The following is a 14,986-nucleotide window of genomic DNA, read 5'->3' as shown; positions in this document are numbered from 1 at the left end:
TGAGCTCAACTTTTGAAGCGCGGTACAAGACAGCGGGTCAGCAAGGGGGAGGCGCAGGGATGGAATCGGGCGGGATCATTATTAGGCAATTATTCTATCTGTTTTCAATAAGGCGATTTAAAATTTTCGTGCGTGAGTACTTAGCTAAAAACATTAGCTATACTCTAAAGGACCACACCAGAATTTGAAGTAACGTATAAGTAATATGTATGTATGTCACTTTATTGCACATAAACAGGTTAACATACAACAGACAAAACTAAACAAAAAAACAAATGTTATGTACGAGGCGAAAGGATCAAACACTAACACAAAATGTCTTATGCGTTGCGTGTTTGACATATATTTTTCTGGGTGCTTCAAGCAAAGCTTCAAGGTCTTATGAGCAGCGATGTGGTTGGTTTTAACATGCATTTTAATTCAATACAATAATACACGATTCAGATAAATACTGTAATAATAGTTTTTAAATCTGGAAAAGTGTTCCACTGCTCTGAGGAGCCATTTTTATCTGCGACCCCTATAAAATATGTATATGCACAAATCTTACAACATACAATATGTACATTTAATCGATATTTCGTTATTGACGTTATTGTTACAACATTTAATACGCCATAATATCCTGAAGAGGTAAAGAATCTACTTTATACAATAATTTATTCCATAATACCAAGGTAATGGCATAATTAATGTTAACTTCGAAACATGTCGCCGATAAAATAAAACATATTTGCCTGGAAACCTTAATCATGTTAAGGTAAGCACAATAAGCAGGACGGTGTATTAACCGGATAATTTCATACGTAAATTGTACTAAAGTGACTAAGAATGTCAATATGGAATATTTAACCAAATATGGTTTTCGAGTTTAAACAAGAAATTACATAATATTAGTTGCTTAGTTTTCCTTTTATACGGTTTCTATTACGCGTTGCTTTTTTAAGATAAGATAACAAGAATTTATTAGCACAAAAATAACATAAATTATCATACACAAATATAATATACAAACGAACAGAAAATTTTGCTAAAAGGTCTTCACTCAGCTTCATTCCACGAAGTGAGTCCCAGCCAGGACACACTGCGTGACGCTGATTTTCAGTGAAGCCTGGTAAAACTAAAATTAAAACTAGAACTAAAACTAAAACTTAATCTTTTTTATGCTGACTGAATATTTAAAAAGGTGTTCTTTTACAATTCCATTAATCATTTCATATAATAGTACCGTAAGTGTATTCGCGAAAGTAAAAATATGCAAACTACCCGCATTCGGTTGCTTAGAACGAGCGGCCGACCGATAAGAAAGCAAAAGGTGTTTATGTGAAGACAAGTAGGTCAATAATGGCACTTTATCTTTTTTTATAACTGTTTAGGCTTAAAAAAACATAACTGTGCATATGTTTAGTCTTCACTGCAAGGCAACAAGTGTACACGAAAACTATGGAGATGTTTATTATTTAAGATTTTTTTCTTCGAAGGATGCAAAAATTCTTCAAAATCAATTTATAATAAACAAATAATTGCTACCATGTTAGCATACGAATATCCAAGTATTTACCAATTGTATTGCCATAGGAATCAATATAAAAATATGGTTTTCCGTTCTATTATCGTCATTTCTACGAAACTTTAATAAAGTGTTTGCGGTTTATGAATCCGATATAAAAAAATTAAGTCGAAATAAGTCGGGAACGGTTATTCATTTAACACTATTAGCTTGATATTTGACAAATATGAAAAGTAATAGAAATTACCTAACAACATATGCCATGATAAATGTACAAAAAAATACGACTAGTGTAGACATGCCAAAAACTGTCCGCAAAGGCTAATAGCAACGTGTCAATATAAAAAACCACCTCAGTCCACCCCTGGGTCGGACGATGCAGTCTGAAAAAAAGTTTTTTCACTAACTGAAGCATTAATCCGCCCGGTATTAGTTTACTCGCTTTTACTATGCATGTGTGTGCGCGTTGTGTATGTGTGCGGCGCGCCGTGCAACTTTCAGCACAGACTAAAAAAAAACAGAGAGATCAAAGTTGCCGAAATTAACTTCTTTAATAACGACGAATATTTGGTAGTTGGACTATGCTTGAAGTTTTATATTGAGGTTGATTTGACCGCTGAATGTTACGTCGGTTTTTGGAAGTTTGAATGTGGCAACTTTGTCGGCTGATGTGCTGCTGTTAACACATTGGGATGAAGTTTATCACAGTGTATTTGCGTAATACGTAACTAAACAAAAATATAAACAGTATGAAATATGTCGAGGATAACATCACAATTTTCCTTTAAAACATAATTTCAAGGCCTTTCCCTTCACGAATACATATTTGTACCAAGATAATGTTACATTTACAAGTAAAAATATATTTTATTTCACTAAAAGTCCATGTTATTTGGTTTCAACTTGAAATTTGTAAATCTCCACCTTCCTTTTTTTATTCTCATCGGTACACAGGTGTTACAAAATATGGCAGATATAGTTATATTCTCAATTATTTAGGCTGTACAGTCTAGTTCACAAACATTTCTGAACTCGACCGTACAATACACCATAAATATAAATACGTAAAAAAGGTAGAGACTACACCTTACGTACTCTATCCATTGCAGTCATCGGCTCTCCTCGAAAGCTGGACCGTCCACTCACACACACAGACACACCCACACAGGTGCACTCGCTTTAATAACCATTGTATTTGGGAACGATCGAAATGAGTGTTTCGAAATTCAAAAAGTCAGTGGTGTTTGGAAACTATGGCCTTGGAACTAGAAGGACGTAAGTTGGTTCCAAATTTAAAGTTATAATGCGTTCCGATTTTAACGGTTCTGAACAAAACGGTTATGAATTTTGACGTTCATTATGTTTGGTTGGTTGCAAGGCGGAAATAAGGTGATATTATAGGTTTATGTATCGTCAATTGTTCTTCTGCGATCACGTTTTCGTATGTTTTGATGCGAAAATATGGTTGGCGAAATAAATATCGAAAGAAAGTTAAAACTAGGCATGCGAATCGTAGTTTTCCTTCAGAATTCATTAAATATTACCTTAATAATTGGTCATACCGCGATGGAATAAGATAGTTAATACGAAAATGAAGTCATAAAATGGTTCGAAGTATTAACCGTAACAAGTATAAAGTAAAATTTGATAGCTTAGTTGGCAGAGCGGTGGGCTTCCAGAGCCTTCAAGTAGTTCAAGTACTAATCTTTACTACTATTTATTTGAAGAAATCTAATTTATTAGTCGGCTTTGCACACTAAATTAACGTCAATTCCATACAATTTATGTATTCTTAATAACCCACAAACTTCTTCGAACACAATATCTCAGTACCGCGAATCCAACGCCCCTATCTTTCATTTAACGATCAGTATTATTAGTTAACCTATTAACGAAATTCCCACATCTCGCCCAATGGCGGGAAATCGGGTTCTAAGTGTCGAGCAAGTAAACAATGAACATTGTCCCCTAACGTCTTGGGGAAGAGTTGGGAAGCATAGAAGCGGCAAGATAAATAAATTGACGACCTAGACGACGATTGGCCTAGTGGCTAGTGACCCTGCCGATGGTCCCGGGTTCAAATCCTGGTAAGGGCTTTATTCGTGTGATGAGCATGGATATTTATTCCTGAGTCTGAGTCATGGGTGTTTTCTATGTATTTATAAATATTTATATATTATATATATCGTTGTCTAAGTACCCTCAACACAAGCCTTATTGAGCTTACTGTGGGACTTAGTCAATTTTTGAAATAATGTCCTATAATATAATATATAATTCTAAGACTGATACATACTCGATAGCAATGAAAACCGAAGGCCTACCACAAACCACGTTTGACGTGTTGCCTCTCTGTCGCACTTGTAAATTCGTGCGTAAGTGTGACAGGGAACACGTCAAACGTGGTTCGCGGTAGTCCCTCAAGTAACTGTATCATTTCCATTGAGTGTAGTTGTTGATTGTATCTGATTATTTCTAACATGTTGAAATTGTTTTAACTACTGAATAGTCATAGAGTTGAGTTTGTATAACTTTACTTATTTTAAAATAATAAATACAACAAAATTTATCAGTTCCATTAAAACAAAGTTTTTGTAGACCATGGTTGTATAATAGCTTATAGCTGTAACTTTAATTGTTTAAGAGGTTGATATTCACTTTATTTGATTAGCCCAGTACCAAAGTTTACTTAATTCGGGAGATCGATTAATGTAAGATTGGTCCTAAATATTTATTTATTTGCGTATCCGATTTGTTCCCAAATGACAACGTTCTAACTTCGTAACTCTATGGTCCCTTAAACGGAGTTCTCACGGGAATCGAATGCCTTGAGGGGGACCACAAGACGGTCTCCCCACTTTGCACATTGTATTTACTTTTTTATTTTCTTTCTTGAGCATACATTATCAATTGACTTTAAATTTGCAATGACTTAAGATTTGGTTTAAAATGTTTTAACGGACGGACTGCTTACAGTTACTTCTTAGGTATTTAAAAATATAGTTAGAACAAGATAACTGCAAGGCATTTGCAATGACAAAGTCCGCACTTTAAATGTCAATATTTAATGTAATTTTTTTATGAAAATATGACGTTTATATAATAATGACAATCCATCCTCCTCCCATACAACTAAATATTATTAAGTAAGTAAGAAAACTCAGTTGATAAATTCTAAAAATTGAACAGAACATCAATCTTAATCCTGGCCATTTAGAAAATGTAAATACCAAATTAAAAAGATAAAACTGTTCCAATTTTAAAAACTGTCTGTATCAAGAATCGCGTCCGGATTCTATTTAAAATTCGAAGGAACACAACTTTGACCTAACGTTGTTTTTCAACGATAGTTTTTGCAAACGGCCAGCATCAAACAATGTTCCCCAAGACGTTGGCATATGCAGGTAGCAAGATGTGCGTTTTCTTAAGAAATCCCAATGCCTTTTTTGCACCACAAATCGACTTTACTTCAAAGAAATTAAAACCGTAAAGCTATATGATTAGAGTTGAATTTTTAGTACCGCATCAATTACGAGCGTTGACAATAGTTATATTTTATTTCGCTATATTTAACCCATCGAGCCATTTTAATTTAGACTTTATAACCTAGTATCAAAGATGATTTTAGATTGAACTTAACTTAGCAAAGCCGTTGAATTTGAAAACTTTGAATCGCAAAACGAACAGCTGATTCTGAATGTAACGGTTTTTGTAAAAAAAAAACAAACCAACCAAACCTACTTGTGAGTTAAATTCTTTTATTTGTATCTAAATCGTATTTTGAAATACCGGATATAATCAGTTTAATGTTTATTAGATACAGGTTCATGACACATACATACGCATTGGAATTTATCTCCAAAACCATAAAATGACCTATACCTTTACTACGATTGCCTTAGCAGTATCCAGCTGACATATTCGGTAACGTCCACGTAACTTACTTTCTATACATCTCGCCCGCGCTAATATACGAGTACGAGCGAGATGCATAGAAAGTAAGTTACGCACATGCTAGCGAATATATGTGTCAAAGTGGTGGTAGCCGACTAGCTGTACATAAGTAGTAGCTCTTAAATATGATATTCATTTATTTGTGTAATTTATTAAGATTTTTTTCCTGAGTTATGGATATTTTCTCTCTATCTAAGTATGTATTTATCTATGAATGTATATCGTCGCCTAGTACCCTAGTACAATTTTTATTTATTTATAATAATCCGTTCAAATTAAGAACTTCAACTACTTTTTTCGAAAACAAAAGGGTTGTTCCACTTAAGTCCCGTATCGTAAAATTGGGTACTTCTTTCAGCCCGCATCGGCCATGTGGGCCCGCGAACGCTACTTGCTTACAAATTGCTTGAACGATCGGTATCTCAGTTTGTTCTTATCTGAATAGAAAGTTTGCATTTCCATACAAAGTTTGTAAAGGTGACATTGGCATATTTCGCAACGCGAAGTTATTTTTGCACTACGCAATACTAATGGCTGAAGTTATGATTTTCAGCTTTTTCTATTAAAATCTATTGTAAAAATCTCTATAGTTGACGTGGTACCAATAATGAGACATAATCCACAAATCTTGTAAAATATAGCTTGTCAAACAACTTTGTCAGCAAAAAAAACGAAAAAATTTCTAATTTTCTATCGAAGGACAACATTTCACGCCTACATTTTAAATTTACCGCTTTTTTCTACTGACGGAAATGGCTTGACAGACTATAAGTATTTAACATCAGTTCTTAAACATTTGCAATATTTTATCATAGACAAGAGCTGCTCAAGTTTAACGTTTCATTTAATTCTGTTTGTAAAATAAATAGCCTGATTGGCTATGACCGGAGAAAACAAAACATGGTTTTAATTTATTACATTATGTTGAAACCAATTGCAGTATCTGTCATAAACTAATCAATACCATAAAAGACGACTAGGGCGTTCAATTTTTAATGCGCAAAGCGGTTGAAATGTTATAGGTATCGGTGAATCATCAAAAATTCTCCTAATATTTCTTACCAGTCTCATTTTCCGTTACTACATATACGTACAGTCACGTCTGAAAATATCGGTACGAAAAATGTGCCAAAAATATGTATACACAACCTTAATATATGGGTGTATACATATTATTGGCGCTTTTTTCGTATCGATATTTTCAGACGTGACCGTACAGTTTATTCTGTTGAGCATAAGTAGACTAAATTTAGACGAAAAGAAGAGGCATGTAACAATAGCATGTATAAAACAAGAAGAAATATCTAAACGAAAAACGGAGACAGTCACAAAAACCAGATAACATTATAATGAACGTTGACTCAAAACTCAAACTATGCGACGTCAAACAATTAAGTTTCCACGGACGAAACGCCAAACGAAGGCTAATGAACGACATTAATAGACGTGTGCCTGACACTTGAGTCACAATGAAAATGAAGTAAAAAGTACCAGGCTCAGGGGCGTCGAGGATTTGATTAGCCAGCTTCGCTTCGCTCAACTCGCTTCGCTTGCTTCGCTTCGCTATCTTCGCTTCGCTAACGAGAGCGGATCGAGACTCGCGAGGCTAATTACTTACGAGTTCGCATTCAGCCTTTTTCACTTTTGAAACTTGTGACGCGTATTCTCGTGCGGGTTGTAATTGATTTGTGTTGGCTATATTCAATTGTGGATGCTGAGTTTTTAAGCAAAGAAAAAAATGTTCTCATTGTGCAAGGAATTTAAGTTACAGAGCGGAATAAGGAAAACTTTAAGTATTTCATTACCTAAATATTTAATATAGGTAATCTTATTTAAAAGTTTTACACATGGCCACTAATTATTTTTATTCATATCAAGTCATTAAAATTCTAAAGTCCTTTTCTGACGCAGGAAATTATCAGCATATTAGAATCATATTTTATTTCTACTTATGACGCACTTAGAACCCACTTGAACCTTGTCCAACATCTGTTCATCGGGCAAATAAGCTGAGACATCTGAAAGTAATTATAATAAAAGATTCGATATCTCTATAGACACTTCACACTCAGTAAAATATATAATCAATAAATATTGTGACATGTTGAATAATGCTGCTCAAGATAAACAAATGACTTGTATGCATGTAGTTTTTCTTATGAATTTGGAAGATATGTTGAAATTCGTATAACATATTTTATTTACAACAACATTATACGCGACATTATTTTTTGTTGTTTACCTCTTCTTTATGTGTTGTATTATTTGTACTGTTTCTGTATTGAGGTGTGCAATAAAGAGTAATTGTATTGTGTTGTATTGTATTATACATAATAGATATATACAGTGGTGTTACTATAACTGCCTTATATGTAGGCCCTTGAGGCATTGTACTAAGGATGCTGGCGGCATTTCCTCGTTGTATTGCAATGCTGATACGTTGTGCAAGGAAGCCGCCAGCTCTTCGGTCACCAGTTACGTCAACCAGACGCTTCGCGATTTCTGCAAAAAACTTGTGCGCGCTGGGACCCTATGGACCTAGAATTTTAAAACCAGTGGAATTTAGACCCGAAAAAAGATGCACAAATGAACATTAGAATAGATACCTAGTTTCTTAACACCAATTATCCAAAAGGCACAGCAAAAACGTCCAAATATAGTTCCATCAATTCGGTTAATTCCCTAATTAGGGCGGAAAGATTCAACAGCGAAAAGACATCTAATTATTTAGGCACTTCATTTACTTACTCAATTAGTGCCTTCGTCGAGTGCCAATTAAAAAGATAAGTGCGAGCGAGAGGTTCGAGCATCGACTCGACTCGACTTAGAGATACACGCACGGCTCGGTAAACATTCGAGTGTTATTGAATCATGTGTCATATGATTGAGAGTGAAATGGTAGAGATTTTATTTTAGGTGATAAAATGTACCATTTTGTGCGCGGCAAATATTATTGCTGTTGTTAGGTAAATATTAGGTTTTCCTTCTATTTTAATTTATATAAACAAAAAAGTAAACAATAATCCTATCAACAGAAATTTACCGATAAAATAACCTAACCAACCATTTAGGTATAGGATAGGGACAGTTTGAATTTGTATGATTTCATTTTGGATCTTTTTTCGATTAGTTGTGAACCTGCGGCAGTTTTAGATTTTGAATTTGGATCATCAGTTGTATATAAAGTAACTATCTTCTCAGTCAGTTGCGAATGATAACTTTGTTTTTAAATATTCTCGTCGATTTCAAACATTGACATTGACAGTTACATATTAAGATAATTTTGAGAGCATGCCTCTTGCTCCGAGCTTGATCCTCTTTAATAAATGCACGGACTTCGGTACTGTATCTATAATTTGAGTATACGTTTCTTCAATAAAAACGGTTGCTAGTTTTACTATTAGAATTTTTTTTAATGAAACCAGACCACCCGAGCGAGAGCGAGCCATATTTACTTGAGACTATGGAGATGATCAAAAAAGCTCTTGAGGATCTGACGGATCATTCCTTAGGGGGCAACATCCCTATGGGTCGAAGTGTATCCGCAAGGGCCCCCGAAAATTAGAAGATAAGATAAGATAAGAGATAATAAGATCGACCCAAGCCGCCGTGACCCGGGTAACTGAGCGGTATAGGCACCTTTCGCGAAGGCAGAGGACGCTGGTTAGATTCTAGCCCTGGGCATTGGAAGCCTTGGTCACTTTCTCCTTCGTATATAATATATATTTAAGTTAATAACGGTTTTTTTATCTTTCCAGGGAGTTCTACTACATCCAGATGGAGAAATACGCCCGGCAGGCGATAAGCGAGGGTCTGAAGACGGCGGACGACATCCACGTCGCCGGCGACTCGGAGCTCTACCGGGTGCTCAACTTGCATTATAACCGGAATAATCATATTGAGGTGAGTTTCACACCAAATATAATAATAACAATAGACAAAAAACCGACTTCACTAAACTGTAAGGTGCATTCGGGTAAATCTGAAAGGAAAAACAAACAATTATTTTTAAATGTAAAAAACGACGACCAGTCTGGCCTAGTGGGTAGTGACCCTGCCTACGAAGCTGATGGTCCCGGGTTCAAATCCTGGTAAGGGCATTTATTTGTGTGATGAGCATGGATATTTGTTCCTGAGTTATGGGTGTTTTCTATGTATTTAAGTATTTATAAATATTTATTGTATATATAAAAAATATATATTTTTTAATTTAAACTGTTTATGTCCACAAACAATAACAAAGAAATATATACTTATAGTCTCACATTTTAAAGATTATCTTGACTAAGGAACTGGGGATTGCCTTATACAAAATAGATATCATAAATATGTCAATGTTAATAGTAGCATTGTTTTATTTCCAGGTTCCGCCCAACTTCAGATACGTGGTGGAGCAGACGCTGCGCGAGTTCTTCCGCGCTATCCAGGGCGGCAAGGACACCGAGCAGAGCTGGAAGAAATCCATCTACAAGGTGATCTCGCGGCTCGACGACCCCGTGCCCGAATACTTCAAGTCGCCCAACTTCCTCGAACAACTCGAGTAGGCCTCCCCGAGGCAACACGCCTCGAGCGGCCAGCTCGAGAAACAAAACAAAACTTTTGGAAAAAATGTTTCGCACACCAAAATTATACGACACTCGCATTTAGGCCTTCAGAATCAAAATTATTAATAAAAAAGTTAAATTAAATTATAAAATTTGAAGTTGGACGTGGGACGCGCGCAAGCGCTCTAGACAATTGATTAGGTTATCGAGTAAGAGAAAATTTAAGTCACCTAGAATTTTATTTCTGCACATAATATATTTCGCTATATATAATTATTATTATATTATTATTAAGTATTATCTTAAAATGGTTTTATAGTTGTGTATATTATCTTAAAAATCATTTATTGATTTATTCTTTAAGAAAAAAAAACGATTAATATATTAATTGCTTAAGTTTTGATTTTGGTTGTTTTTATTTTGTTTTCTATCCTTTTCCTTTCCTTCGGAGCAAGTTCCAGTTTCGTTGCATGTTACGTTGGTTGTTGGCCCTCGGAGGCACAAAATTGTCAACCCTTACCTCGTCTTAATTATTTTAGGGATATTTAACGTTAACCATAGTTATTAGTACAATAGAGCAGGGTTATTTTTCGATCCACAAATAAAAATAATATTTAACAAATTATTTTTATACTGATAGCCGGTTTTGTGTTCTTGCAGAGAATTTTACGATAAACTAGACAGACACAGAAATTCAAATAATATTACACATCTTTCGTTGAGATTACAGTAAGCATCCTTGTTTGTATTAAGGTCTCGGCAGGTCGGTTCAAGTTCAGTTGTCTGACGACAGATAGGGTTAAGTTTATATTTGTTAGAAGAATAATCTTTTCCAAAAAACGCGCCGGGCATTGCGACGCGCGCGTCTTCCCCTCGACATTCAAATATACAATATGCTAATCCAAATCTTCATATCTATTACAGTTAACTGGGTATTCATGTAGTTCAGGTATTTACTTTTCCGAATTCTGTATTACATTTAGGAGTTTTTACAGTCTAGAGGGAAGCCGTCCGCCTCGCAGGCGGGTGCCTCGTGCCGGCTCTCACGCACACATAGACATTCGAACCACATCCAAACAGAAAATAATAGTTGAAGGCAACACACAATAGACCAGACCCCATCAAAAACCATACAAAATCATACTGCAACACTTTCGGCTGACATACACAAAAATCCACTGGGCCACCTCGTCCGATCAGAAGTGCCTTCAAAAATGTTGATTTTTTACAAGAAAAAGTAATAAAATTAATTGAAACGGGCCCTCAATAGTACCTACTGCCCAACCGAAGCCGGCACGCGGCATCCGCGCGACTTGCGCGTTCTAACGAACAGTATACATACACACACTATTATACTATAGAAGATTAATTAGTTTGATTCGTAGATATATGTAGCGCGGCGCCACGAACGTCGCGCGGTGCGAGCCAGGCAGATACGGAGTCTGCCTCGCAGAGGCTAGCGGCAGCGCGAGGCGGCTCGGCCTCACCCGGCGCGCGCCGCGCGAGGAAACGAGCCCGCACAACTCGATGTATTTGTTATAACATGTAGATGCCGGCCGTCCGCCCCACGCAAGGAAACACTTTCATTTTCACATCCTTGGTTCGACAGGAGACAAATTATTTTCACGCTTCCTATAGATATATTGATAGATAGTGTACAGAGATGTATAGCCATGTACATATACGATAGTTTTAATACAGATGACAATTATCGAGTTAACTATCTAGCCACAGTTTTAATTGAACCACAATAGAAACGGGAGAATTGCGAATTGATTTGCGGAATTGTACAAAATATTATATCATCCTGATTTTCGAGTATGTATCCCAAGTCAGGCAGGCGGCCGGCCTAGCTAAGCAGGTGTAAGCATTTTTCATTTGATATTGACACGTTTGTTATCGTTTAATTTGTAACCATTTGAACTATTACAATAATATAAGAGTACCTCAGTTTAGGACGGGCCAGGCGTCGACTGGTGTGCTTAGAATAGCGTTCAGGTTAGGTGAGAGATACGGATACTTTAAGACATCACATCAAACACGCAGCCTCCCCCTTTTGGCAACCGGTTTTAAGTTCCAAATTTCCCTATTCGTCCGAATTCGAAGTTCGAATTCCCACCCATCAAACAGGCCAACAATAGCCCGGTTTCAGTTCCCTTGAGCGTCTTCCCGTCAGTCGCCGCAGGGTGTCATATGTTACGTTACGATGTTTTTGTTAAATGTTGTCTGTTTCGTTCTTACCATAAATAATGACTATTTAGAGCTAAGAAGAATTTTCTAAAAAATCTGACTGACACATCTTCAGCCATGAATTGAAGAATGGAATTGATTACGTTTACTTTAAAGATTTAAGTACAGACACGCATTAGATTCAACTTTTTAGCTCTAAACTGACATCCGGAGTAATCCTTTAGTAAGTAATGAATCCGTTATTCCGATCTCTCCATAGACTCTTCATATGTACTAGAAATATTCGCAGGCTACACACACACATTACAATAGAACATATTGATTTCCCATCGACAGTACTCAACCGAAACCGTATTTTCAGACTAGGAGCCGTGAACTTTTAGGATATGTTTATAAGACAGAGGAACCATTTGAAAGTTTTCAAGCATGTTTTATCCGGATTTTTTACTTGAGCGATACACTGCGCAAGACCACAACGGATCGCGCGGTTCTTTATATCTAAGTTATTGGTTGACAATTTTCTAAATTAGTGTAAAGACTCAAGCTTGAAACATCGAAATATTAGTCCACAGTGATGCTGGGAGCTATCCCGCGGAAAAAGTACAAAATTCGGTGTTGACTTTAAAACTCATGTTTGTATCTATAATGTATGTAGATTTATTGAAATTGCCCTTTCGGCAACGTCAGTTGGTTTGGAAGCTTTGTAATGTAGAGATAGAGTATTCTGTTTGGTATATTGATGTATGGGATATTTATGTTACTCTTTTAGTACTTCGATTCCGTCTAATGGTGTCGTTGGGCTATCATTATGAAAGATATATGTAATTATTTTCAAAATTAATTATAAATAAAAAAACAATATAGAATGTATTTGGTTTCACGTTTGGGTATTATGGTTCCTAAATTTTCGAAAATTGTAATAGACTCTATTGTATGTAGCATTTCATTTTTGGAAGTTAGAAGACATATAGATGTACCAAATAGTTGTATCAACTTTTCTATACTTGAACAAATCATTAAGAAATGCTGAAATTTAGGTGATAATGTACTTAAGTATCATTTGTTTGTATCAAATAAACGTTTTCAAAATTGAGCACGGAATACTATTAGATCTCGAAACTGACACTGCCGACGCTAGCCATGTAGCGAGGCGTGTCCTCTTAATGTTTACACGAGTCGTCGTAAGCAAAGATAATTTTGTAATGAAATTAAATTTAAACGAGTAAATGGAAACATATTTTCAATATCCTTGTGGTCTTCATCGACAGCGATCCACGTTTCGTTCGGCGTGCGCGCAGGCGGCGGGCGCGGACTCAGTGATAAATTAAAAATTAGTTACAAAATTTAAAAACGAAATTATTTTAGTAGCGGCGCTCGGCGCTCGCAAGTTTGACTAGTGTTTAGGCGTTCTTTCGGTATCCTCGCATTTCGGCTAAGTATGGGCCCGCGTCCGCCTCGCCTGATGTATTTAGTACAAATTTCATGATGTTAAGGTAACGAGGCTCAAAGCGTTTCTTTCGGGCGCCCCCGCCCCTCCGTCGCTCGACGTCGTGTATAAAATTTTATTCAAAAAGAGTATTTTTGTATTGAATATTTCTAAAGTGGGTGTAAAGATCAAAAAATTCATAAATTATAGTGTTGACAAAAATACGTTAGGTAAATTTAGAAAGTCATGCGTTTTTTGTATTTAATTTTAAGAATAGTGTCGGGATATTAAAAGTTTAGGAGCAACCATTTGTAAATACGGGAGAGACGGGGCGAGGGGGGGCGGGGACGCATTATAGATAAAACAAATATTATAAATAACTTAAAGATGTTTATATGGTTCTGGATGTAAAAAAGATAAATTTAAAGGCGATATTAAGATGGAATAATGTCGGTATTGGTCTCGGAATGGCTACCGGTCACTATTGTAATCTGTGGGCCTCAGACTCGAACCTAGTGTAACGACAAACCTAACCTAACTACGCATTAATATTACGGTTCTTAATACAATACTTATACATTAATATAATATCACATTGTCATAATGCTTTAGTTACGAGCGTGTGTCTTTTGTCCGTGAATGTTTAGCTAACCACTGTTGGTGTATTTAGAGTAAAGTGGATCATTGTGGTTGGAAATTGTATCAAAAAGTCTAAATTGCCCCTCGGGGCTATCGCGAATTGCGACTCAACATTGGAAAACAATTGGCTATACTAAATCTGATCAAAATTCTGGAAGTAACGGTGATAGAGCATGGTGACTTGTTGATACCAGAGGAGTGTTTCTTCGTCAATATAACGAGTAATAACTAATAAAGCTAAGCTTTTATTTGACGACTGTCTTTTATTTATTGGCCTTCCCTTTTACTGCTATGGTAAATCATATTATTATGAGAACCTCACACAGGAAAAAAAGAAGAATACGTACGCGAATAATAAGTTTAATCGACGAGAAATCGAATCACATCAACATTGACTGCACGAGATGCTTCACAGAGCCCATCTAGCCCATGTGTAAAAGAATCATGTCCTTAAGAAGCAGAATCCAGGGTAGTCCCAACAGCATACTAAGTATATTAGCGGATAGGCCAGGCAGTCTTTTGCGCATTAATAAACCCCAATTCTGGAGATGATTATTATTTAAATTAGAAAAAAAATAATCGTGTTTGTACAACTATAAATAACCTAGCTTATAAGATATCTGACTAACAAATGTGAACTACCGAGTTGTCTGAATAAATAATTTTTTTTTTATACTACGTCGGTGGCAAACAAGCATACGGCCCGCCTGATGGTAAGCAGTC

At 36.0% G+C, this 14,986-nt stretch overlaps 1 protein-coding gene across 1 annotated transcript in view; it reads left to right on the top strand.

The window, feature by feature from the left end:
- Positions 1-14,516, top strand: part of LOC133528514 (homeobox protein prospero-like) — a 65,999-nt gene extending 51,483 nt beyond the window's left edge. Inside the window, exons 5-6 of the mRNA XM_061865901.1 lie at positions 9,223-9,367; positions 9,829-14,516. Of these exons, the coding sequence (XP_061721885.1) occupies positions 9,223-9,367; positions 9,829-10,008 (325 nt within the window). The 3' untranslated portion in view covers positions 10,009-14,516. The remainder of the gene's footprint in view (positions 1-9,222; positions 9,368-9,828) is intronic.
- The last annotated feature ends 470 nt before the right edge of the window (positions 14,517-14,986 follow it).

Source organism: Cydia pomonella, chromosome 19, assembly GCF_033807575.1.
Source record: "Cydia pomonella isolate Wapato2018A chromosome 19, ilCydPomo1, whole genome shotgun sequence".
Taxonomy (NCBI): Eukaryota; Metazoa; Arthropoda; class Insecta; order Lepidoptera; family Tortricidae; genus Cydia; species Cydia pomonella.
Note: the sequence above shows the minus strand (reverse complement) of the source record. Positions and strands in the feature narration are given on the sequence as shown.